Here is a 26,533-nt window from a genome sequence, read left to right as displayed (position 1 = left end):
ACAATCGTTATGGGTGCGTATTCTTAAGGGTATTTGTGTCCGCTTTGTGTGCGCTTTTGGGTGTGTGTGCAGCATTTCCATTTCACGCCAATACAGTAGGAAATTGTTGCTCTCCAAATTCTGTTTTCGAAAACTTCAAAAGGACACATTGGGAAAGGATGTATCTCTATCATATCGAAAGGCGATTAAGTGGTTAAAGAAGCTTTTTGTTTTAATCTTCTTGAAGAACGCGTTTATCTTGCATTTCTTTCGATTCGTTGATTTATTTGTTAGCCCGTTTTGCTCACAATCGAAGGTTTAAAACACTTTCAAGCAATAGATTTGTTTAGTACGAATACGGTTTTATTTACAATCATGTTCGTTACGTTAAAACACATTCAAAAGAGAATAATGACAAATGATAACACTGTTAAACATCAACAACTACAATATCGTTTGATTGTTTGGCTCGTTCGACCGTGGATGGAGCATAGTATGTATGGTTTCGCTGTTATGCTATGTATGCTGCTAGTGCTTTCCCTGCTGCTACTCCCTGTCAACCGTTCCATTCGTTTGTCTGGTTCGAAATGGACTATTACTGCGCAAGATCTCCCTCTATAGATCTAGAATAAATCGTGCCAAACGGTTGGTGGGAGAGCAGAGGGCCGAATCTTCCGCCGAGGATACGGAGTAAGAGGAAATGGATCCAATGACGCTGGGTCCGATGATTTTGCGGTCACCGGTTGGACCCGGTTCCCGGTGTCGGTGCGCTGGCCGCTGCTGGTGATGATGCCGCCGATGCTGATGATGGTGGCGTCGTTGTAAGTGTATGCGCGGAAGTTGCTGCTACTCGAGTGGCGGTTGATGGCTTGGATGGCCGTCCAACGGTGACGACGTGCTGGTCGTCGTGGACGGTCCCGCCGGTGCTGCCATCGGGGCCGTAGTACGCTGCACACCCAGCGAGGATGTAAAGTTCATGAGCGGTCCGATCAGTTCGATCGGAAGCGGAAACACGATCGTTGAGTTCTTCTCGCCCGCAATGCTGCTGAGCGTTTGCAGGTAGCGCAGCTGTAGGGCGGCCGGACTTTCGCACATAATGTCGGATGCTTCCTTCAGTGCGCGGGACGATTTCATTTCACCTTCGGCAGCGATCACTTTAGCACGGGCTTCACGTGCCGCTTCCGCTTCTGCTGCCATCGAACGTTGCAGTGAATCTGGCAGCGAAACGTCCTTACTGTAATGTGAGCGTAGCGTTAAAGAAACCATTATTTGAATTAGTTTTAATCGACTTCCGTGCCACTTCTGTGAAACTTACATTTCAACGCGTTCTACCTGTACGCCCCAGGGATCGGTAGCCTCATCCAGCGTGACCTGCATCGAGTGCGAGATGGCTTCCCTCTCGGTCAGCAGCTCGGATAGATTCCTCGTACCGAGCACGTTGCGAAGCGTCGTCGCTGCCAGTAACCGTGTCGAATGGCTGTAGTTGGCTACCTGTACCACGGCATTAAGTGGATCCCGTATGCGATAGTACACGACCGCATCGACGGACACTGTTACGGAGTCGCGCGTCAGTACCTCTTGCGGTGGTACATCGAACGACACGGTACGTAGATCAACCTTGCAGTAGTTGTCGATACAGGGCAGCACGAAGAACACGCCCGGACCGCGGGCCCCGCCGGAACGTAATCGACCGAGTCGAAAGATGACGGCACGTTCGTACTCCTGCACCACCTTGAAACAGAGAAACAGCGAGATCGGCAGGGTCAGAACCATCAGCACGATCGAGCACACGGTGGCCAGCACTTCCACGCATCCTATCGAGTCGGCTTCGGCTGTTGGTGGTAAAGAAAATGCAATACAAAATTAATATCGTTGTCTTTAAAATTTTTTAATTATTTTGAGGGTTGGTGAAAATCAGTGCAATTTAAAAAATAGTATACAGGTTGTTGGTAGTGTTGGGTCAAGCAGCTCTTTTGCCTGGGAAGAGCGAGCCGCTCGTGCTCGCCACGAAGAGTGGTGAGCGAGAGGTAGCTCAGCACCTCAGAGCGACGAGCGCACTGAGCGACGAGCCTTTTGCGCGACAAGCGCACTGAGCGACGAGCGAAACGCGCTCAGAAGAGCGCACTGAGCGGTGTGCGATATGCGCGCAGAAGAGTGCATTTAACTAAACGCATTACGGTGTGCGCTGATCATTCAGTGCGTGCTGTGCGAAGATTGTGCAAAATGTAAATTTACTCATGCCTGACGAACTGTAGTATTTATGATAACTAAAAACAAACAATGCAGCGCTTACAAATAACTTCGTTCAGAAAACATTTTTTAACCAGGCCCTGTCAAACATCCGAAAAATCCTAGAATAGTTAAATCAACGCATTTATACTCATTTGTAAGCACCGCACACTGTAATGCGCTCTTCTGTGCGCTTATCGCACACCGCACGGGCTCGTCGCTCAGTGCGCCCGTCGCTCTGTGCGATCTTCTGAGCGCTTTTCGTTCAGTGTTGAGCTGGGTTAATTTTTTTATGGAGCGCAGTGAGCGCGCTCAATAAGGTGAGCGGAGCGATTAAGGTAGCTCTTCCGCTCACGACCCTTTTCGTAGACGGAATTGGACAACTTCTGCCCAGACAATGCATGCAACGGAGTGCTGTATAGAAACGACGCCTAATTTTGCATTTCATCCGACGTGTTGAGGTTCACGGAGATTGTCTTATTATTTTCCATCAACAAAGCTATTTAACAATGGAGGTGCCAGGATGAAAGGACTCACTACATCACAGCTGTGAACGCGGAAACTAATGAAAAACCCCAGAATGTGTCTAATTGTCATATGAAGGCATGGGCATGATTTTAGTCATCTCACAGAAGAGTTGTTCAGCTTGAAGCAAATGGCTTTTTGTGTTGTGATGCACACGAATTGATTGACATGCTGCAACCAAGCGTGCAACACGAAGAACAAAAAGGCACCCACAAAGTTCTTTGTTATTTCCGGGTAATCAAAAGGACGTAAAGTTTAGCTGCAGCTGCATGTGCCTTTGTGCGGGTTGGCATTCGTTGGGTGACAGGAATTGTGGTTTCAATTATGACGCGGTTTTGCAGCATCCTTCCTCATTGTTTGTTGAGAGTTGGTTTTGTTCAAACTATAAAACACTTGTATGTCTCTCAACGCGCTTACACTGTGCATAAATCAAAACACTTTAACGCCACGCCACCAAAACTAACATACAGGGGCACAAGCCCGACTTCCACTTGGTGAAGGAATGCAACTTAACTTGCAGTATATTACCGCCGGATGTTTTCCAAACCACCTTCATTCATTCACTCACTCATCGATCGTGGACGTGGCACGGAGATGGAGGGAAAGTGGTCGATAGTAGTAGAAAATGAAGAGAACTGGAATGAATGGGTGCGATTGAATAATAAAGTGCGTGCGTTAGGATTCCACTACACTTCCACGATATGTCGATCGTGTTTTGATCGATGCGCTATATAAATCGCCACCCAAACACACACACACACACACACAGAGGAGAGCACACAATAATTTCCGTTTGTTGATGCTTTTCGTTGTACTGCTTCACCCACTATGGCCGCACCGGATCGAGTACATACCGAGTGGGTGGGTTGGAGAGACCAATTAGCACAAATCGTTTCGAAAAATGCAAATGAAAGTAGCAGACGCTGCAGAAACATCCGCTCACAGTGACGGTAAGACCACGGGAGTACGCTGGATGTACTCGAACGTTTGTGGAATGGTTTTTTTGGTTGGGGCGCTGGAGTTGTTTTCTTCGTGGACGGTGGAAATGGTTTGTTTATGTTCGTTTACCACAAGTGTGTGTGTGTGTGTGTGCTTGTTACGTGCCTGACCTCGAGTTTTCTTCCTTTCCAGTCTCGCATCACGATCGTGAACGCGCGAAAAAGGGCACAAACGGAGGTTGAGGGTGGGAGAAGGTGATTTTTTTTAAATCTATTAAGAAGCTGCTCCTTGCGTGAAGTATTTTAAACGCTGTTTAACGCTGAATAATGGAAAGCAAATGGAGATGAGTTGCCGAAGCTGTGTGTTGTGGTGGCTAACGAAGAGCAATTTATATATATCGCTCTTTATCCTGTTCGTTGTAGCGGTGATGCTTAAATATCCAATGTGTTTAACGGGTTTTTTTCTTCGTTTCGTTGTTCACGCATTTATCTCAAATCGAGCGTTATAAATTATCTTGTTTATGGCGATTTTCCAAGAGGCTCGTCGGACACACACACACACACTCTGTTGCGCTCTGTTCAATCTCAGCTTCTCATTGCATCCCGCAGGAAGCAGTGGTTGTTCCAATCCGCACCAGATGAAGCATAATTAATGGGACCATTTTTAACCATCGAGCGTGGAAATTGGATATTAATTAATCGAATGGTAGCAATTTCCAAGCGTTACACAGCACCATCCATTCTGGGAGAACAGCGTTACGTGGAAACAAAAAACAGACCCCAAAACGTCAAATGTGTATTAAATGTGATTACTTGCTTAATGTACAACGCGCTTTCATTCGAACTTGGCGTATTGACCATAACCGAACTTTGAAACGGAGTTCACTTGGACTACACTAAATCGAAACTAGTGGACAATTCGTCCGTTACACTTCCGCGGTCGTGTGAGATGAGTTTAAAATGTGCTAACACGCTGATAGCTCTGCCACTTACGGCGAGCAGCTGCAGACTAACTCACATCGCCCGAGAGGATCATCGTGCTGGCGAACACGAACCAACAGCACACGACCATACGAAGATGCTGGTCACGAGAGCTCAACTCGTTTGACACTTGATCGCGCCACCAGGCGCCTCCATTGCTTCTGCTGCAAGAGAGTTACTACAAGCTACAAGCGACATAAGGTTTTTAATCCTCACGAATGCCTCCCAAAAGATACCTACGGACGTCTACGTAGCATTCACAGCCGCCAGATTCAGTGCTGAGACAATCGGTGTCCATGACGCGCGGACGCAAAACGGACGATGCAGGGCGATTTTCACGCATCGGTTACGGTCGTGTGGACAAGCCGACGTCCAAGCGGTCGTTCCATGGCGCGAAGGTTCGAAAACATAATTTATTTTCCCCACTCTTGCACCTTCCAACGATTCCAACTGTTCCCCAAAACCGTAAGCTACACACGAGGGACACAAACCAACAGTTAACTTTAGTGATCGATGCGTTTCTTTGGACGCGCGCTCGCGCCTTTCTGTTGTACAAAGTGACACTTTTCACACCGTGGGTGTTGGGGCGGTCAACCACCCACAGGCCGACGGTGCGACGATGCGACCAGGCGAGTGAGCGACCGACAATGTAGTGATGCTCCCAGCAGCGCGCTTACACCCACGAAGAGGCACCCGAAGCAATTCGAATCAGTGGCTAAACTCACCGCAAACGATATTCCAACTCCATTCACCTCACTAGAAATGCTTTCCCCCCACAAAACCATACATGAACAACAAGGTGGAGTGCTCTTTCGTGCAAATCGTGAGTTTAAATGTGAAGCTGTGAAATTGAAGAAAAAACGCACACATTCACATACATCTTGGTAAGCATTTCCAATATGAAGAAAAAGCCGTGAGAGCGAGAACGCCAACAAGGAAGCCAATGGCAATGGACGGGACGGTACAAGTAATGATGATTCTCGGTCAGAAAAACACGGAAATCTGCTCTTTACACTATGCCGCGGTCAGAGGGAAGAGAAACGACGTCCAATTCGTAACATCATGACCATGTGAGTGTAAATCGAATTCGAATTCGGTAAATCGTGGCCAAACACTTCTCGCCTCAATGGCTATTACGTCTTGTTCACCTGCAAATGTCGAATGAACATCGTTTTTTTTCGTTGCTTCTGCAGTCATTTATTTGCTTTTACTCCACAAGTACACCAAGAAAAATGTAACGATTTGATCCGAGTTTTGGAATGTTTTTGGATGTTTAGTGGGAAGGAACCTTTTGGCACGAAATTAAACTGTCACGACGATGGCAATGAACGATGTTTTCGAACGGAATGTAATTTACCTTCGTTTGTTGGTGTATTAACTCTTTTAATACATTCTTTTCTCTCTTTTATCTCATTTTTATTTTTTTCACATTCTTTTTACTCTTTTAATACTTTCCTTAATGTGTGTTATTATTTGTTTATGGTTCATCGATTTTCATGTTGTACTTGTATTTATTTCTTTATATATTTTTGACTTTACATATTTTTTCCAATGTTTATTTTAATAATTAATACATTTAGTTTATTTTATATTAACCATATCCACACGGAGAATGTTAGAAGAATTGTTTTAGTATTTGTTCTTTTTTCAACATATTTTTGATGAGTTTTTTTGTTTTAATTACATTTAACTATTAAATATTAGGAGGTATGTGTGTGAATATTTATGGCAAGACACTTTTTGTTATAAAAATTCCACCATATTGTCAATTAAAGGCAGTAAAAAGTAATCTGTAACAAAGTACAATGAGGGAAAAAAGATTGTTGATTTGTGTAATCAGTTCTACTGATTAACGTATTGTTTTCGTTGTCATTTATCTTATCTTTTGTCGATTTTTTCTTCTTCGTGTTACGACCAACTTTGTCATCCCTGTCGTTTAATGGCTTACTAGACTTATCCCCCTATTTTAGTTAGTATTTGGCTACGTCGGAGTCTGGTTGAGATTCGATCGACGATCTCCGATGCACTCAACCGCGCGCCAAAATAGCATTTGATGTGATTGATCACGTTTTCACGTTTTGCAGGATAAAGGTTTCCGATTACACTCATTAAAAGAGAGACAATTTTGGAAATGAGATCACGTTGTAATTTATCGGATCGTTAAAGGGGAAATCATTTATCAGTATATAAACAAACTAAAAGCAATAAAACGAATCAGTTAAACCTGTCCCTTGTCGTCACCACACGGGGGATGTATAGGGTTCTCAAAACTATTCTTCAAAAAATCACGATCCACAACACGTCCATTGAGAACAATCCATCTTGAGGGCGACGGAAGCAATCATTCGACACATTCTCGTGACATGTTTCCCGTTTTTTCTTTAAAGTTGTAGTGTCTCCGTTTATCACTTCTCGTCTTTCGTTTTCGACATTCTTTCACATCGATTGCTCTCCACTTGGGGATGGGGTGGAGATAAAATGTGTAGATTAAAACCTCACAATGAGACCGCAATAACGTCGCGTACCATCGTCGTCGACATCCAAAAACCGGCGACACTGTGATGTCGTATCCCATTTCACTTCCCCGAATTGGATTGTTTGGTTTGGGTAAAGAAAATCAAAAATCTCACCGGCTGTTGGGGGACACAGGGCAATGGTAATAAAATTAAACGATCATCCTGAACGGCTGCATTAGCTGTTGGCTCGATGAATAAGCAAAACCGGCCGGTAAGGGAAATCTAATAGAAATTAAAGAGGACCAACAGATTGACACGACACGGAATTTAATGGGATTGAGAGAAATGTTGTGCTTAAATCGGCGTACAGAAAAATTGTTTCATTCGTTGGGTGGAGAAAAAAAAAAGACATGGAGACCATATCGGAGGATATAAATCCTAGATGAAACATGTCAGATTAGCTGAGTGTTTGCTAATTTACAGCTGAAGTTCGTTGAGAATGAGTGCTTTGGGTTGTCTTAATTGATTGTAAACATACCGAAACAGGCAAACGGCACTCCGCCTAAGAAAATGTTTTATAAATCCGATAGAAACATCACATCCTTGAAAAATTGGTTCTCTCCTAATGCTTTTCGGAGCGTTTTGATAATCATTTCGTTGTCTTTTATTGATAATGAACGTGTCACTCCACCAGGGGAACCATAAGCAAGAGCGAAAGTTGCTACAAAGCTGTAAAATTGTCATCCTTCTAATCTCTGCCACAACTTTATCTATATTTCGATGCCAAACATTCCGAACCACCAGACAAGGAAGAGGGGAAACAAAGAGTCAATTTATTTTCATACAAGACTCAGATAAGCGTTGTTTATTTGCCAAATTAAGTTCGGACAGTCGTTCAGATGGGTGCGTTTTCGACTTCTTGGTACGTTGGGGGTTTTTTCCACACTCTTTTCTGCTTGTGTCTCCACTTAATGTTACGGTTCAGCTGCCGTACAGTTTTCCACACCGAAACGCAGCAGAAAAATATGCGGAAAAACGATCGCAGATAGCAAAAAAAAACAAAGACGAGACGTAAATCTGTCCCACAGTCTGATGAGCTTAAGCAGACGGTTTCGGGGTGGGCAGATGCAACCGGGAAGATTACGCTTTGATGACCAACTAGCCCGACTGCTGGCGACGACTGAAATGGGTTGAACGCTTCTGTCTACCCGCTGTCACACTTTTGCTGACGACTTTTTTTCCGCAGTGTGGTATGCTCCACAACACTTAGCTAGTTGCAGAACGCTGACTAAACTCGAAGCAATTCCTTCAATTTCACGTCTAAAGCGCGGGAAATGTCAAAAAGTCAATCTTACCACACTGCCGTGTGTTTGTATAAAATGCAACAACATGATCATCTCGACAGGATCGACAGGAAGCGGGTTTCGAGAAGGGTGTTAATTATATTTATAAATCGTCTACTAAATGGGCCATGGTGGTGGTCGGCAATGCAGGATGATGTGGTACGGTGCTCTGACCGTAGTCCAAATATTGAACGCCAGCGTTGAAATACATCACCAGTTCGCCGTGGTTCGGTGAAAGGGTTTAATGAGTGGGAAAGCAATTGGAAGAACGGCTCCTCGAGTGAGAATTTGATCTTGAGTCAGATTAGTGGCAGCCTGCTTTATTACATTGATCCTATCGGTTACAAACAAGTTGACATGGAACAGGCTTTAGGTAAGACATTCGGAATGTTACCCAAATGAAAGCTAATCTTGCCTGAGAGTGAGAACGAAATTGAGTGAGATTAGTGTGGATTCATCTTCAGGCAAATGTTGAAAGCAGCGTGTATTAATACATTGTCAAACGAAGGTCCCTTTCCTATACTATTACAATATGAGACACACAAATACGGGAAGAAATATGTTAAACTACCCTCAAATTCTGCAATACTTTAAGGAAATTCTCAAATTAATAGTGTGATAAGGGATTGTTCCAGAGGTTTTATATAATTCGATCTAAAATGGACAAATATTTTAATTTAGTTGAAATTAACAAGGAAACATTGAGACTCTCCATGACAGAAGTATCTTAAGAAATTCTCTTCTCATGTGGAACGAGTTTTTTGTTACAAGGTATGAATTTCTTGATATTATTTTTGGTAAAATAATGAATTCAAAATAGTAGTCCTACAGTCAAAAGGGAAGTATAATTATCTAGGTTGTGTAACACATCCAAACACTAATGCTAGAGGTTGTTCAGAGCATATTGATTCCTTTTATGAGAAAATTCACACTCGTCCTTGGTACACTACACATCGATTTGGCTCAGTTTTACCCCAACCAAACACCCAACATTGTTTACTATTTAATGATTGAAATCCAATTTATGCAGCCTCAGTTTAATGGGAAGCCTGTAAACAATCGATTTACGCACGAGTTGACCTTTCTTCCAATCCCGATCGTAAGATAATAAATAATTTACAATCAATCAAATGGTCAACAGGTTTGTTTAGATTTTAAACAAATAATAGTTTAGGAAGAACGCCGGTCACACAGAAAATATAAATCAACATCACTAAACGACGCAATAAATGCGATCGAAACTGTTTCAATAAACAATGTATTTTTGCGAACACATCCATTTGCTAATAGTTTCCAAATGCTCATGCATAAGACAATGCATCGCCCTGTTGCTAACAGAGTGATAATAAAGATAGTGGGAAAAAGAGATAAAAAAAACCCGAAAGGAATAAAACTCATTCGATATTCCATCGGACCGAAGCGTCGGCAATAGATGGGACGTTTAAAAAAGAAAACCATCACCCCAAAACTACAGAAAGAATTTTCGATGAGATTAACGGAACGTGACCTGAAACATCAACTGTCAAACCCGGGGGTAGATTCGGGTGTGAACATTCGCCCGGCAACATAAAATCCTGCTCGACCATCAAAATGCAAACAATTTATGAGACGAAACACGTTCTCACACCACCCCGGGACAGCTGTACATCATCATCAAACGAGGGTTTTTGGACACGTTCGAAACGATTGAAAGGGTTTTAAAAATGATCCGGAAAATGAACTGCCTCCGTACGAACGAGGTGTGAAAAATGAATCGGATGGCGACTCACTTTCCCACCGAAGGTCACGTTCGAACGGTAAGATTGTTGAGGTTTTTGTTTTTTGTCTTAAGGTTTCTTTGAAGAATTACTTATCGTTCAACAGGAACCCGCGAGACGGGCCGGGCCTTTTTCCCGCCTGCCAGGTTAATGAGACGACTGGACCGTGAAAACTTTGTCTGCGAAAAGATCGGCTGTGTGTTTAAAGCTTTACGACGTCTCAACAAGTGGCCAGGGAACGGTGAACGATTTTCACGTTCATCGTCACCCTATCCTGGACAGCGGTGGCAGTGGGTCATTAATGGGATGATAAATGAGCATATTTGGTGGTCGAAGGTGACAGAAGGAAGCGCTGTATTGGGCGCCTTCGTGTCGCCAGGCCACCATCGTTTTGTGCCGATGATGAACGATGGTGGTAGGGTTAGAAGAGATAGTTTAAAATGTGTGAAAATTCATCTTTTCCACCATTTAGAACGATTTGTCGTATGCGCTAATATCGGACAAACGGTCTTCTTTCGAACAAAATTTTTCCATTCTTGTAAGTGTTCACTGCTGAAACTGTTTTATGCTACACACTTGAATATAGTGGGCAATTTAAATAAAGATTTATGAAGGTTCCATTAGTCACCGGGCCCACCACTCAATGAATGATGATGGGTTGTGAACTCGAATCACCCCTTAAGTCTAATGACTTACGGAACATCTTTTCGCTGCGGCATCTTCCTTTTTGGAACAAATAAAATAAATTCACTTCACCGCCCAGAGAGCGTCGATACGCCGATATGCCGGATGCGGAGCGAATCGGAATAAAAGCCCATGGCCGGGTAAAAAAAGGGTTTTCCATTTCACTGTGCCCGATCGCTTGTTTTTTTTCTCCATACGCAGCACATTTTCCAAATTAGTTTTCCACCAAAGCCCATTAGCCGAAAGGGGTCGTCCTGGGGATTCGGGGTTCTAGTTCCTTCGTCGTAGAGGACGGTAGTTCGTAGAATATTGTTCCAAAACCCGTGTGTAACTGATGCAGCTAACGCATACCATCGCGTACTGCGTGTGGGAAAATTCACTCACAAAAAAAAAAAAATGGCGCACAATTTCCACTGGACAGTCACCATAGTTAGTGACTATGTGCGGGATTTCGCTGGGAATGACTATTAAGGGATACTTTTATGTTCGCCAAAGGAGGAGAAAAAATGGCCACCCATCTATGGGGGGGTGGGCTTTACAAGGGTAACAGATGCTTGAGCGAAACGCTTTCATCCTCGTCAACTGCACCAACTGCCATGCTTGTCATTGTCATGGATGGAAGGGTGCCTACCGAAGGTTTACTTTAGGATTACATACATTTTTTTTGTTCCTCCATTTCTGTAGTTGTTGTTCTCGTTGAAAGTCTAGCATTGATTGCGGCAATCTGTACCGGGTTTAAACGTGCGTGGTTACACATATACACGGATGAGGCGTAATCATCGAATGGCGGAAATATGCAAATGGACTCCACCCGCTCATTGGACACACTAGACCGATGATTAATGCGCCACGGCTTTATATCGCTTTATATCGCTCGTTGCTCGGAGATGTGGAGTAAGAGACACCATTAGAGGAAAAATATGAGTAATACTCGCGGTTAGGGGGGGGGGGATAATGTACAAGTAGAAGATGACGAACCATATGTGAGTCTTACATTTATGGCTACATACGAATGTGGTTTTTTTTGCCCAAACTGGGGCCAAATCCGGACAGTAGTAAATAGTACTACAGCCCGAGTTAAGCCTTCAATGGTTGTGAGAAGAAAAAGAGAAACAATCGTTACGAGATTGCGTACAAATCTTGTAAGTATAAACAATTTGCTTCATCATCAGCAAAAGCGACTCGACCGATCATCTAGAAGAGAGTTCGGACGCAATGAATTCGCATTACCTTTCTACCGATACATCATCATGCGTGATGTCGATGATTGATTGGTGAGTTATTTACATGAACTAATAGCAAGTAGACGCAAGGGGCGGCCCGGTGGTGCATGTGATAAACGGCACCGGGCCACACGGCCGGACCGGGTTCAAATCCCATCCGGACCGTTCCCCCGTAGCAAGGACTGACTATCCGGCTACGTGGTAAAAAAAAGTCTAGTAAGCCAGAAATGACCGACGTGACCTTTAAGGTCGTTAAAGCCAAGAAGAAGAAGAATAGCAAGTAGAAAATGGTTGCCCTTACGAGAGAGTACGTAAGAAAATAGTGAATTTGGAAAATAATGCAAACTAGTGAAAATTAAATGTGATCTGATTCGACGAGGAAATTGTTGTAACCTTGCTGTGGCAAATACCATCCAAATATTACTGATCACAGAGATCAACATTGGAAGGGATCTTTTAACATTGGACATGAAACACGAAACAGAATAATATTGAATAGCCGGATGGGATGTGTTTTCCTGTTTGAAGCAAAACTCACATGGTTCCGTTTTCCCATGCCGTACTGTGCGATGGTTTGTAACGGTTCGTTTATTTATTATTATTAGGCCATGGAGCTGCAGTAAGAGGAGATTCTGGGAAATGGAAGAAAGCATCACAATTTCTAACACGAGCCCTTAGGAAGTAACTATAGCTAGAAATGTTAATAAACAGCGTCTTGATGACGGAAATCTTCATCCGAGTGATTATGTTTTGATGGTCTATCTAGCTGAGGGAGAGTGATTTGATTGGAGTACGTTTAAGGGTGTATTTAAATAAAGTGTAAACATTTTCCAAAAGTTCCTTCTCAAGCTCAATGAAATGAAACTCTCATCTTTCGTCGATGAATGCATCATCAGTGAAGCAATCGTCTGATAAGAACTGATTTGTTAATATTTTTTCCCCCATTTTTAGTGACTGTTAATCACCTATCTTCGGTTGTTTCGAAATGATGTAATTTAACACTGCATTTCTGTGCCCCAAAAGTGGATTGTTATCAACAAAACAAACTCACCACTAGTACGCCGTTTATCATCATTTATCAGTACTGCTTGCGTTGATGTCGAGGGTGTTGCTTGCATTGTGACGCCGGTCATTTTCTCACCCCTCACCACCTTAAACCAACTTTCACGTTAACCCACACACTTAAAGCAACAAAAAAACACGGGCAAAACAACTGTTCGAACGATCGTAAACAATGCCCGAGACGAACGCGCCGAACGATCCGGTTCGATGGAACCGTCAACGAATACTAACGTTACTGTTTGTGACCGGTTTCCGTTAATCGAAGTCTTTTTCAAATGACAACAGACGAACGCAACCAGGAAAAAAAACATACACAAACAGTAAACCGTTCCCTACTAATTCAACTGTTGTGGTGGTTCGGGCGCTGTGTGATAAGACATCGGCTGCTATCGTCTATCGCTTCGACTGGCAACGATGCCGCGAAGCTTCATTAACAAGCGTTACGTGTGTAACGCACTTTGGTACATACTGTAACGTAGAGTAATAGCGCGAACATAATTAAAATTATTTTAGGATTAATTTTTATGCACTGTCTCTCTTTAATCCAGCAGAAATAAAACACAGTCCCATAATCCTCTCATAAATATGTTCAAACGGCACAAATTGTGTACGGTGGGGAGTAGCCTTGTAAAGCAAAAACAAAATGTATGAGATTACGACTAACGTGTCCACTTGTAACATGGCGTAACAGAGAAAAAATGAAGAAAAAAATTTCTGCTTTCGCTATATCATACAGACGATCGTAAAACAATCTGATCGAAAACCCTATTTATAGTGGGAAGAAGGAGATTTTTTTTTGTTGCTGATTTTCCTCACTATTGTTGCTCTTGTTGCTGAACTAAACCTGACGTCGGTGAGTCGTAAATATTTTCTCCCTTTCCGTACATAATTAATTACGGTATGCGATAGAACATGGTAGTGATGGAATTTTGGTCGGCTTCGGGGTTTTGTTGATACATTTGTTAGGTAATAATGTTGCAGACAGTGAACATCTTTACTACCACACAAAAAGAAAATGTCTAACAGAATTTATCGGTTTGAATGTAATCAATCTATCGGCCACTGCATTTTTTGCGATAAAGTTTAAACAAATATTAGAATAAAATAGTCAAACAATACTATATTTACAAAGATTTATTAGCAAACAAAAATACAATTAAAAGCACACGCATGCAATGATGCCTGATAAGCATATTCTACATCGTTCTCTAACTAGTGTAGGTGCAATGAAAAGAAATGTAAATCCCCAACCGTAATCGCACAATCAGTTTCCAGTTTTTAATGGAGATAGTTCATCCATGAATCATCAGCTCCACGTGACTAAAGTGTATGACGCTATCATCGTCTGCTTGCCTATCGTGTGTGAAACAACACTAAAAAGCGTGTTTGATTTTTATGTTTCTTTGCATCAACACTTGCATACATGTTTACATGCGTTATGTTCCATGTTGCACCACAGACACACGCACAAAAACACACACACACACACACACACAGAGTCACAGAGACACTAGACAGACAACAAACTTACCGTAATATTGTGGCCGTGGATAGGGTTGCTTGCGAGACGCTTCGGAAGTACTCTGCGGAGAGTGCATCGGAGCTGCGAACGGTTCGTGTGCTGCATTAGTATCAGCGTGTATTACGTTACATTCAATGTGAGCCATTCGGCCATACGGTAAGCCACACAGGGGGTAAAATGTGCAAAACAATTGATATGCTTCCTTTGCGGACGGGGGCCATTCTTTTGCTGGGTTTTTATTTATTTTTGTTTTTGCTTTGCGCAACACGGTTAGTGAGTTAGGGAAAGCTATTGCTTGGATGGTGCGAAATTAATGGCGGTAGCGATGGTACAGCAATTTAAGTGATTAAAACCGGTATCCGTAGCAGATTGGAACCAATGTAGGTAGCCGGTTTAAATGCACTTAGTAGTAATTAATTAAGAAAAGGAGGGAAAAAACAAGTCAGATTTAAAAAAAATAATGCTGTTACAAAAATATGTAAACTTCTTTTATCATGTGCTAATGTCGCATTAATTGTTGATAAAAGTAGGTGATGATAACAGTTGCTCTTGTGCCACAATTTGTCTCGGAAACATTGGGCGAGGATGTAATAAATCACCGTGGTGGTGGTAGAAAAATTGTTTTGTTTTGTATTTAACTTTTGTGAGATAGAAAACAGCATCCTTTAGCGTGGTGGGAATATTTTTTTTGTTCCCGTTGCAAATCCAATCGAGACCTTTTAATGATTGTCACAATTCTCTAAACGTACCTTGAAAATAGCGTAACTGAAAGTGCAATCACCAAGCTGTAAAGTGTGTGTAAAGTGACGCACAAAATAGAAGTAGGAGTAGAACAACGGCAGACAAATCTGTTTAGCAGATTATTTATAAAATCAAACACCAATGCAAAGAAGAATGCTGGTCGAGTAAACATAAGCGCATCGTGGTTGCTGTTCCCTGCTCACCACGATCATGGCGGGTTCGTCAGAGAAGCATTTCCCGTACGATCGGTTGCCTTTACACGTTGGTGGGCCTCGAGAAGCAGAACTCTCATTAAACGAGTCGCCTCTCAACAACATTCATCTAAGCGCCGATCGTTCGAGATTTTGTAATTTTTTTCTGTGTCTCCTTCAGGGGCTGGTGGAGGCGTATTCGCAGTAGTGCACGGGAAGAAGTAAACAATGGCGATCTCCCCATCGAAGGGATGATGCGTGAGCGAATAACTTCGTTGGGACAGTTTGTACGCATACATCGACGTTTTGGGTTGGGAAAATTAACGACGATACGACTGGGAACAGGTTGCCATTTCCAAATTGGTACCCACGCAGCGAAGACTAATGGGTAGGATTGTACTTGTCTGTGCTGTAGAAACGTGTTATGCTTACTACGTCTTTTAGTAGTTTTTAGTGTTAGTATTAAACCATAGATTAGCATAAAGAAAGTTTATTAATAAAATTTTTGTGAAACGAAATTAAAACAGAATAATGGACACAACGTACTTTTCACTTTCCACCGCACTTGATCTTGCTGTTGCTGCTGGGTCTGCTGCTGATTGGGCGGTTGGAGTTGCTGTGTTTGCAAATGCTGTGCGTGGTACATAGTTCGGGGCGTAGGTTTCTCTTTCCCTTTAAATAGTTTCTTCGCGTTTTCGGTGGGATTATTACGTTTTTTTCGCTTTATCGAAGAGATTTTCAACACTTTAATTTCACGACATTTGGCCAAGAGGATGGAAAAGTAACTCGAACGATCGTTCACAATTGAAATTGCAGTACTGGGGTTTAAAACACTTTCCTACATCAGTGATCTAAACTTGACTCAAAACTTGTTAAGCACCATCGTTAAGCAGCATTCAGAAAATATTAATAGACTGGTCTTGTTTAGCAAGAAGATCACTTTGTAAAATTGCACCACAAACGATCATGATGGTAATAACTTACGGCGTGGTAAAGCGTGTTTCTACACTTTGTTCACTTTATATCTTCGTCCCACAATAAAAAAAAAACAACCCCGAATTGCAAAAAAGTGTGTATGTGTACCGTCAAAACCAAAAAAAAACCGTATCAAACTCACGGATGTATGAAATCTTAAGCACGAACGATCAATTCACGCGTGCAGCTTCGTAGCTCCGTAGCACGTTTCGTTATCTTTCACCGGTGACTTCGTTGACAGGACTGTCTGATAGGCACGTTACGCACGAGAACCATGGTCGGCAGCCAAAAACGCGGCGCTTCGCATTGTCATCGGTTTCGCGCCATCGCGCATTCGTTTGTCCCGCTGTCTCGAGATTTTTGAGGAGACTCTCAAGGAAGCAAACTCTCGAGAAAAACACTCACACACTGTTGGTCATATGGTTGCGACCAGCAAAATTAAATCCTCCTTTGCAGATGTGTTGCGTGTGGTTGATTTTGTAGCACAAAAAAGTGTTAAATGAAAAGAACTCTGGAGAAGATCATTTCGACAATTTCCATAACCTGAAGTGATCCTTCCAATCGTTACACATTTTGCTAAGACCACCACTGTACGTGGAGTGTTCCCGTCCCGAGTCGGGATATGGCCGAATCAGCTTCGGCGGTATTTCATCGTCAACAGCCCGGCAACAATCCTGAGAGCACGCGTGACGCTCTCTCGTACATTCGTACACTGAGGGCGGGGAGTGGGTGGCATCATTTTCCACGATACGCTCGTTTGTCTGATACATTTTCGTGTGCGAGATTCTTTTGTGTTTCGTATTTGGGGCGCCCACCCTCTATCAACCAACACTTGACGGTGCGTTTTTTTTTTCTTTATTTTTGGAAGATTTTTTAGGATTTCCCTGTCTTTGGACAGGGAAGGAAAAGAGTACAACCCAGCTTGCTCTGTTACCCCTATTCGGATTTTTTTGAGATCTGAGGCCTCTCGCAATCTGACAGACCTTGAGGGGAAACTCCCTTCAACAGACTGTATCAAACAAACATTGGTGTCCTATTGCTTTGCCGGTACCATTGTCGGGAGACTGTGGGAAGAGATAAAATCCCGACCATATACCTGAAATATATACACGCATTCTTCCCTGAAGAGATGTTTTACAGTGATGCACACACAAAAAAGTGAGAGTTTAAAAAGAACTAATAAAATAAGATATTTTTAACCGAAACGTTTAAATAAAAACATTTAAAGTATATTCAAGTCTGAGAATCGCCGAAACTTAAATTAAATTAAATTAAAGAAAATTTAATTAATCAAGATTATTCATATAGTTCATTTAGACTGTTCGGTGTCGTTCTAGTGACATAAAATAAATAAATTCCTAATTTATCACTTAACCTTTTAACACTACTACTCAAGTGGATTATATTATAATCATCATTTTGGTCTCGTCTGTATTCGCTTCCATTACCACTCATCACTTTCGACTATTTTATTCATCACTGTAAAATACAAAGTCTTCTGCAAGCGCCCTCAGCTGACCCATGAATTACATATTAGACCACATTTTGTTCATGTTCTCGGTGAAGGGAACAAATATTGCGTTGGCTACCGGCAAACCATACACCTCCATTGTGTCTGACAGCTGTGGTAGATGAATCAGCCTCTTACAGGCGTAACAGTTTACTTAACCGACACATACAACTATAATCTGGTTGTCTCCAAGAGCAAAAAGGGACAGTTGACCAGAGTTGTGGAGAAGAATGGAAAGAGATTGTGATGCAATCGTTTCGGATTGGATGCAAACGAGCAATATGAAATGATAAATGGACACTACATGCGTGTGTGTTTTATTTATGTTTTTTACTTACATATCCGACCATTACAAATATTGATTCATTTCATTGTCCTGCGATCGGTGAACGGTGCGAATGGCTCGAAGCAAATTGAGCGATAGGGCGAGAAGGAATCGGTTTTATTTTATGTACTTTGTCATTTGCACGCTCTCGTGGTAGTTTATAGCCTTTTGCTACGACAAAAAAAATAACAAACGAATATCTCAATGTCAATTGTTTCGAAACAAGTGGTCAACTATGTGTCCAAATAATGTTTGATACCAATCGTCCATTGAATGGAATGCAATGAAGAAAATTCACACACAAACGTATTTGCCTTAACCACAGGAATGACAAATAAAACAAATGTAGTTTTTGTACGGGTTTTCTCTTTCTTATCTTCAATAGATTGTTGCAAAGACAGATTTATGTTAAACCGTGTATCAGAAGCTGTCTGACGGGGTACGGTCGACGATTGTTTGAAGCGTTTGGATCGGACAGCTTAGTGTGGCCATCAGACATACGTGAAGGGAGAAAGGAAACATTTGGTGACTGTGTGTAACTTATGGCACACCTTCATTTTAACGGCTTTTCCCTTTATTCAATCGCAATGCTTTGGGTTTTTTGGGGTCACGAAATAACCGTTGTCCTTGTTTTTTTTCTGCTTGATATTTGGTGTGACCCTTCTAAATTGTTAATGCTGCTGAGAAAGGATGTATTTAGATGTACATTTGTTGTTTAACAATTTATAAACTAATGTTCCGACTGATAGAAACGTTTACCTTTTCTAATGTGTAGTATATTGAACAAGTATTTGACCGATAATAAAGGAACAGTGACGAATTCTAACATGATTTTAAATTATTTGAAATGAAGTAGTAAAAGCATTAAAGAAATTTCTCTACGAATAATTTTATTCTACGAATAATTTTATATGTCTACGATTGTCTACGAATAATTTTATATGACATATAGCACAATATAGATGATGACATGCAGTTTTAAATACATAATAACATAAATATTTAATAATCTTTATGACGATTTTTATGACCACGAATTAGTTCGAACGAAATCCCGCTTTCACAAGCGTGACTGTCTTTGTTTATTTGCTGAAACCATCGTATAAAGTACTTGAAACCCATTTGATGTAGGGCTTTATTGGCAGTTAAGTCAGCTCCAACTCGTACCACATTAAAGGGAAAATCAGATCAAAGCTCTCGTTAAATGGTGGCCACATCAATGTGCAAGGGCGCGGAGAAAACATAACATTGGTTGCGTTTTTTTCTTTGAAAAAACATTCCTAAATCGAATCGCGTTCTCTGTTGAATCAAGAACATTCTCAATTATGTCTAAGATGTCAGCGAAACCAACGTCGACGACACACATTTCCATTAAATCAGAATTCGAATGGATTTTCCACAGTCAAAACATTCTCGAGCAGACAGTGTGCATGTATAAAAACAGAAGAGAGAACACAAAAAAAAAATACAACCGGCCACCGTCTCTACCCAATGAGCCGCATCGATGTAACGACACACCAACGAGAACCCGGTGCGTCTGAAAAGCGAATGAATAGATGCAGCAAAAGGAAAAAGGAACTGAAATTCGTTGGTGTCGTTTTCTTTCAGCACGCGAGACACATCTTGTCACGTCATAACGAATATTTTCCACCCGGCTTCATCTCTAGCCTCTCTGGTGGGACGAGATGTGGAGGGATATTGGCTTTTCTTTCTCGAGTGCACTTCTAACCGCAAAAAAGAATGCAAAAGAATGCAGCACTTGCAGTGTTGATGGTCGTGTATAATGATGCTTTTTTGTGAAAAGGAAAAATTACAGCCCAGGGAAAATTTTCCCGTTCTCTCTTGTGGGTACATATGTTTCGTTCGTTGGCGTTAAATTAAATTCCAATTATACTTGCAGAAAATTAAAGTTTTTTGAAACAAATCCTGCTAATGTTTTATTGAAGGTGAAAAACTTTCATGCGAGTAGAACAGTTTTACTAACGATATAAAATCAACAATGAGGAACAAAAAGGAGGATTACACTGGAAGTGTTGTGTTGTGGAGAACAAAACAAAAAACACACTTAGGGCTTAGGAAAAATGTTGAAAAAAGGCGAGACTAGTTGAATCATGGCAGATAACGACTAAATTAGTATTAAGCATCGCCCAATGCCAAGTCACTCCGTTCACGTTCATAACAGAACACAGAATCAGCAAACTGTTTCCAAATAATCCCACCACACTAACGCTTGTTCTTCTACTCTGTAGTCGTTAGATACATTTCCTCCTTTTGTGTCCTCTTCGATTAGTATCATTGTGAAAGTTGGCCAACGGCAACTAGGAACGCTTATCCCTCACTGAATGGCTCTTTGTGCATGACTTTCCCTACTTGGCTGCATTGTAAGGACAAATAAGTGTGCTATTTTTCGAAGGAGTTTATGTTATGTATTATTATCCTTCACGCTTGAACACTTTGCATATCCGTTACTAAATTATGCACCGAAAAGTGTACTTTCGTTTAAGGGATAAACATTGTCCTTAGACAGTGTGTTTGGGAGAGTACATTATTATGGACAAAATTTGATAATAAATCAGCAGAAATTCAACTGAAAAAATTAAAAATACTATAAAAAATATTGAAATGATTGTAATTTTTAATTATTTTTTTTTCGTTTCAGCTTAAACTCAGGTAAGGAAAACAATGTAAATAATATTTTATCCCGATACTGAACAAATTCAGTTAATTAAGAGAAACGATAGGATGCAGTCAAAACAAAAAGGCAAAACTATTTTTACAGCCATACTCAATGACTGTTTGTGTACTCGGGAACGAACATTATGAGCTTGTTTGTTCACAACGATGGGATGAAAACAAAAAGCCAAAAAAAAAGGAACGGAAGAGCAATGCAAAAGAAACACACATTTGCATGCATAATATTCCTATCAGTTCCGGGGTGGATTATTTTGTGTGCAAAAAGGAAGTATTTGTATGTGTTTTTCTGCTGTAAGTGTGTGTCACGTTGACAGGGTGAAAGAAATCGAAAATGTCACCCAAACAGGGAAACGGAGGCGTGAGCAGACACAACGATCGAATTCAATCTGTTTGTACGGAGAAAAAAGATATGCTTTTCTATCTATCGAGCACGGGGAAAGGAAAACATTTCTGCAAGAAGTTCGATCGTGCACTTACTTTGTTGAATAAAGGCGTAAAAATCAAAAGGAAGGAGAAGGTTAAACCCGCTTTTATGCACCAGCATGCTGGAAGCATAAGCAAACTAGTGCCAGCAAAGGCATAAACAATGGTGGAAGTTGATCTGCCCCAGCGCCCAACCGGAACCCCAACTATTTTCTTCCGTTTTTCCCCTCGACTGGTGGTTCAACGCTTCAATGACCACTGCCGACATTAACTTTTGTTCGTCACCAGTGTTTGTGCTCGCACTAGTGCTATTGGGACTGCGTGCTGCTGCTGTTGCCGTTTGCCATTCACGAGAAATGAGTCCGTTAAATGGCGGGAGAAGTAGATCGAAAAATCACGCCGAAGTGAAAATGAAACAATGTCATATCATTTGTGTCTACCGACGCAGTACCTCGGCGTACGCACACTGGCGGGATCGGAAAACAGAAGAAAATTGAACAGCATCCGGCGTTCCAGACAACGTGCCGCCATACTGGGCGCTCACTTTTATCGTCCGCTTTCTTCGCTTTACCATCAGGCTAGGAAGAAAATGGCAAGACGCACACACACACAAACCCATCAGACGTTTCGGCCAGACGACAAGGATAAGGTACCGGATATTCGCTGATCTTCAGTCCCATCAGTTCGATTACCGGGGCGCTTCGAACGGCTATCAATTATTGGGATTCTTGTCGTATCGCTAGCCGGATTCCCATTTTCCTTTTCTTTTCACGCCAAGCAAGTGAGAAAACAAGCCGTGCGAAACAAACGTCCGCCCGGCGTAAGAAAATACACAACTCAGGCCAGATCGAGAGGTCAGGGTTTTCGGACAATCATTTCCTGGGTGGCTGGAGAAAGCAAACAGCAAAGAAAAACCACACCGGAAAAACTGTCCGTGATTTCTAGAGCAGAAGAATAAACCATTTCTTTCCATCGCATGAAACACACACACACATCCATGGGGAAGAAAAATGATGCAAACAATGACATGGCAAATGAAGAAGAAGAAGATGAAGAGGAAAAGTGACAAAGTGTGAGAAAACGGTATATTAATTCGGTAGAGTGAGAAACTCCATCTGACAAAAGGGAGAAGCAAAAAGCGATGGAGACGCCCAGTACTTTTGTTTTGTTTGCAGCGGTTTGATTTTCTTTGCGATTGCTTATCTTTTTGCATGCATTCAAAAACTTTTCACTGTGAGTTTCCAGTTAATGAGTGAGATTTTCCAGCTTCCACACGGCTCCCCGGGTTGGGAGCGTGTTGCGTTTTTCTTCTGGTGAATGTTTGCTGTGCACCGCACGGTGAGTCAGAGTGGGACTTAGTTATTTTCATGAATAGAGTTCATAGACCCGGGGATGAGTAGGAGGGACGGGGATTGTGGCCGGAGAAGTCTGGAGAACTGTACAGCCGAACTTTCCGGCTTTGGATAATTGTTTTCTTTAGGCTCACCTTCGGAATGGTGGTAACGTCTGGTACGGTTAGCGCAGTGAAGTATTTATTGCCAAACGTTTATGTTTATTATCTATCTGAACAAAACGTGCAAACTTATCCACCCAGGGAGTGTTGCTGTATTCCAGACCATTTCCTAGCCGTCGGCTAATTAGTGACTTAATTTATGGATTTTTAGTATACAACACACACACACAAACACGAGGTGGAGTGAGAAAAAGAGACAGCGAGCGCTCAAGTGTTTTTTTGCCTTTAAGCTGGTAAATAGCCACTTGATCTCTTAGCTCCGTCCTACATTTCCCGCCGTAGTGCTACGCGTTTCCCGAGCAGGAACATAATTTGCTGCCAGTGCCGGTGTGCAGTGATTAGCTGTTATAACCACGTGTTACAGTAGAGGATTTTCCAACTAGCTGCAAAACATTCGTGAAGGAGAAAGTGGTCGCCAAAAACCGGAGAGTCCCGAGAGTGGCGATGGTAAAATCTAAAAATATTTTCCTTATAATTCTTCAGTACGTGCGTGGCTATAAATTATCTGTGAATGATTCCATTGGCCCTGCCCCGAGTGCTGGCGACCGGGGACATGAAGATGGAGAAGCGAAACCAACGGACGGTGGAAACTTGTTGGTGTCGATTGTCACATCGGGGATTCAGGGATGTCGTGTAAGTTGATAGGGTAGTAAATACAATCTCTATCGGGTGGGTGTGCGCTTGGATAATGAATGAGATCCAACACACCATTAAGCACTTGGTTCTCCAAACGAATGCCGTCTGAAGGTGATCAATCGCGGTTTAAAGTGTTTCAAATTTTAAAAAGATCAAGTTATTGCAAAGAAATTTGATGCGTAATACGATCAATCATCTGCACGATCACCTCATATAGAACGAAGTTCGATACGAGAATGTATTTCCGATCGGTAATGCAAACATTTACCTCACCGGACTCGCCCTTTATATCCTTTCTCGCCACAAAGAGCACAAACATAAATATTTTCCTTCCAATTGATTTAACCGGGCAGACAACAATGTGCTGTGGCCGGCCCGGTACTATGGCCGGTTTATGGTTTTATTCGGAAACAAAAATAAACTATCGGTGACTGTCCGTTCCTTGCCGGGTTTGCCTGATTTATGAGCAGCACCCAGCAGGACATCCTGTTATGCGCAAACGTGCGTTGTCACGTCACGATCGTTTTAAAATTCGTGTGCGAGAATAAAAGCAACAGCGAAAAAACAACAAAAATACATACACGATCGTCGTCATCGAGAATGTGGACACACAAAAAAAAAAAAAACAACACGGAGTCGGAAGTGTATTGGGAGTAGCATGTTGATGTCCAGATTGTATTTTGACTACCACGAGCACGATCGGAATGCTTGGTTGTGCGAAGAAAATGCCCGCCGTAACGAACACTTCGTTTCGTTTTGGGTTTTTGACAAGCATTTTATAAATCCCTTGTGTTTCATGATTTACATCGCTTTCCTTTTAAATTACAATAAAGTAATTATTTACATTCTTTATTTAATTGGTTTCGAATTGGTGTGATTTTTCGACTAATTTGAATAAACGATCTTGAAATGAGACATTTTTTTATCACTTTAAATTAACTCAAATGTTTCCTGTTGTGTTGCTACTTTTAACATATTTAAGTACAAAATAATAATTTGATTTTTTTTTCTTTTTTTCATTTACCAAACTAGAACAAACGTCTGTTAAATGTATCGGTGCCATGTTCCTGGGCAGTTCGTAATGGATTCGCACCGAACTGACATCCGCAAAACATCAAGAGTGAACATTTACATCCTACTCACAGTGAGAAAAATAAAAGGTGAGTGCAAAACTAGGGGAAAAACACATTTTAAAAAATGTTCTCCACTGTCTGGCCAAAGTATACAGGAAGAAAAATCATAATAATCAACACCTCGCGGGCAAAAGGCACTTCCCGCACCGGCGACACCCAGCAGCAAACCCGTTGTGCGTCGTTGGCACGTGCGTCCATGTTTTGCGGGAATGTAGTACACACGTACACGGTTTGATGATGCGTTTTGGGTCAGAAGGAGTTATGTATTTGTGCGTGTGTATGTGTGTGTGTTTTTTTTGCGATTTGTGTTTATTTTTACATTAATCGATCGGTTAACAAAATAAAAATAAACTAACCAAAACCCCCGTTACCGATCGGAAACGGACTGTGGCCGGCTAATGTGCTGCGATGTGCAGATAGCAAAAAGGGGGAAATTGGAAAAAAAGGAACTTTGCCACCACTAACCAGCACTTGTTGGGCGATGGTTAACCTTCGCATTAAAACTCCTAAACTATCTTGTGAGGTAATGCATCCATTGCTTAACTTTGTTTGCTTTTTTATTGGGTTGAATTGCTGGAAGTTAAATGTTAGTTTTTTGAAATAAGAAAACATATCTAATGCTTTCAAATAAATATTTCACCATTCTCTTGATAATAAACTAACATTTTGTGATACTGATTAATTTAAATGGGATTTGTAACTTACCCGTTCGATGGCGCAGTGCGTCGGAAATCGGTATTGCCAGTGAAAGTGGACTATGAAGAGGTGGAGGATGCTGGGAAGGTGTTGTCGATTGGGGCATATACGTATGAAGTTGCTGTACCGGCTGCAACAGTGGCTGTTGCAGTGGCTGCTGTAGCAGATGTTGCTGCTGGTGTGCCGGTGGCTCATGGCGCGTATCTGCCCGCAAACCATCAACACTTTGCTGATCTTCCACGATCGTTCTTTCACCCCAATCCATGTTGTTGCAAAATTATCAACACACACTCACAACTATCGGTTCGTTATCAGCACGGATGGGTAGTTTTATCGGAACATTCTTTCTTATATTTAACACAATTAAAATCTGTTATTTGATTACTTGAGAGTTTCACAGTTTAACTACTGGATGGAAACGAAATCGTTGCCTGATAGCACACGAGCACGAGAGTTCGGAATACGCGCCTAGCCAACGAACTGACGGTTTAATCGCGAACAGCGAACAGTCCACCCGTACCGAAGCGTTATGATGTACTGATGCGCGAAACGGTGGCGCAGCTGGCACGAACGCACCAAAACCAGCAGCACGGCACGTCTAGCAGACGGAGGTGAAGCACGGCGCACGAGTTGCCGACGTTTCCTTCCTGCTAAATCCGGCCGCGGGACTCCCGGGGACTCCGCAGAACGAAGACCCGTCCAAAACGTGGGGTCTTTGCAGATGACTCAAAATCGTTCACTTTGAAGCATACTTTCACTGTGATCCTGTTCGGTGGTGGAGATTATCACCGAGACACGTAACAGCTTGGTCAGAGATCAGAGCAGTGTCTTCTGGATACACCTGGAATGATACTTGGTGCACCGAGCGGTTTGTATTCTGTGGTTCAAACAGCTGCGATTCACCGGACTGGACACTGTTTATTCAAACATGGCTACTGGGCAAGATCTTAAAGATTTTTATCTTCCAGTCCAGCGGATGGTTTCAATGGAAGCAAAA

The 26,533-nt window shown here is 42.0% G+C and overlaps 2 protein-coding genes across 10 annotated transcripts in view; one reads left to right on the top strand and one right to left on the bottom strand.

Annotated features, from left to right (window-relative positions):
• LOC125762568 (uncharacterized) overlaps positions 1-26,533 on the top strand; it is a 212,998-nt gene that overhangs the window by 33,612 nt on the left and 152,853 nt on the right. For all 3 annotated transcript variants that reach the window (XM_049424803.1, XM_049424804.1, XM_049424805.1), the window contains one exon: positions 24,740-24,867. The gene's annotated coding sequence lies outside the window, so the exon portion shown is untranslated. The remainder of the gene's footprint in view (positions 1-24,739; positions 24,868-26,533) is intronic.
• LOC125762582 (band 7 protein AGAP004871-like) lies at positions 321-26,128 on the bottom strand. Of its 7 annotated transcripts, XM_049424852.1 has the most exons (4): positions 16,178-16,881; positions 14,709-14,780; positions 1,295-1,811; positions 321-1,213 (listed from the first exon to the last, which is right to left on the bottom strand). In XM_049424852.1, the coding sequence occupies exons 1-4, from the start codon at positions 16,275-16,277 to the stop codon at positions 826-828; spliced, it is 1,077 nt and encodes a 358-aa protein (XP_049280809.1). In that variant the 5' UTR covers positions 16,278-16,881; the 3' UTR covers positions 321-825. The 7 variants fall into 7 exon arrangements, with proteins under 7 accessions (XP_049280809.1, XP_049280808.1, XP_049280811.1 ...); XM_049424851.1 differs by lacking the exons at positions 14,709-14,780; positions 16,178-16,881 and adding an exon at positions 25,546-26,128; XM_049424854.1 differs by lacking the exon at positions 14,709-14,780 and having other exon boundaries at positions 16,178-16,878.

The sequence above is a fragment of the Anopheles funestus genome, chromosome 2RL (genome assembly GCF_943734845.2).
Source record: "Anopheles funestus chromosome 2RL, idAnoFuneDA-416_04, whole genome shotgun sequence".
NCBI classification, from domain to species: Eukaryota; Metazoa; Arthropoda; class Insecta; order Diptera; family Culicidae; genus Anopheles; species Anopheles funestus.
This window is presented reverse-complemented; position numbering and strand designations above follow the sequence as displayed.

Coding starts and splice junctions, on each gene's coding strand:
- LOC125762582 (XM_049424851.1), bottom strand. CDS start 25,801: ATGGATTGGGGTGAAAGAACGATCGTGGAAGATCAGCAAAGTGTTGAT. Junction 1,812..25,545: donor CGCACTGCGCCATCGAACGG/GTAAGTTACAAA, acceptor TACCACCAACAG/CCGAAGCCGACTCGATAGGA. Junction 1,214..1,294: donor CAGGTAGAACGCGTTGAAAT/GTAAGTTTCACA, acceptor CTCACATTACAG/TAAGGACGTTTCGCTGCCAG.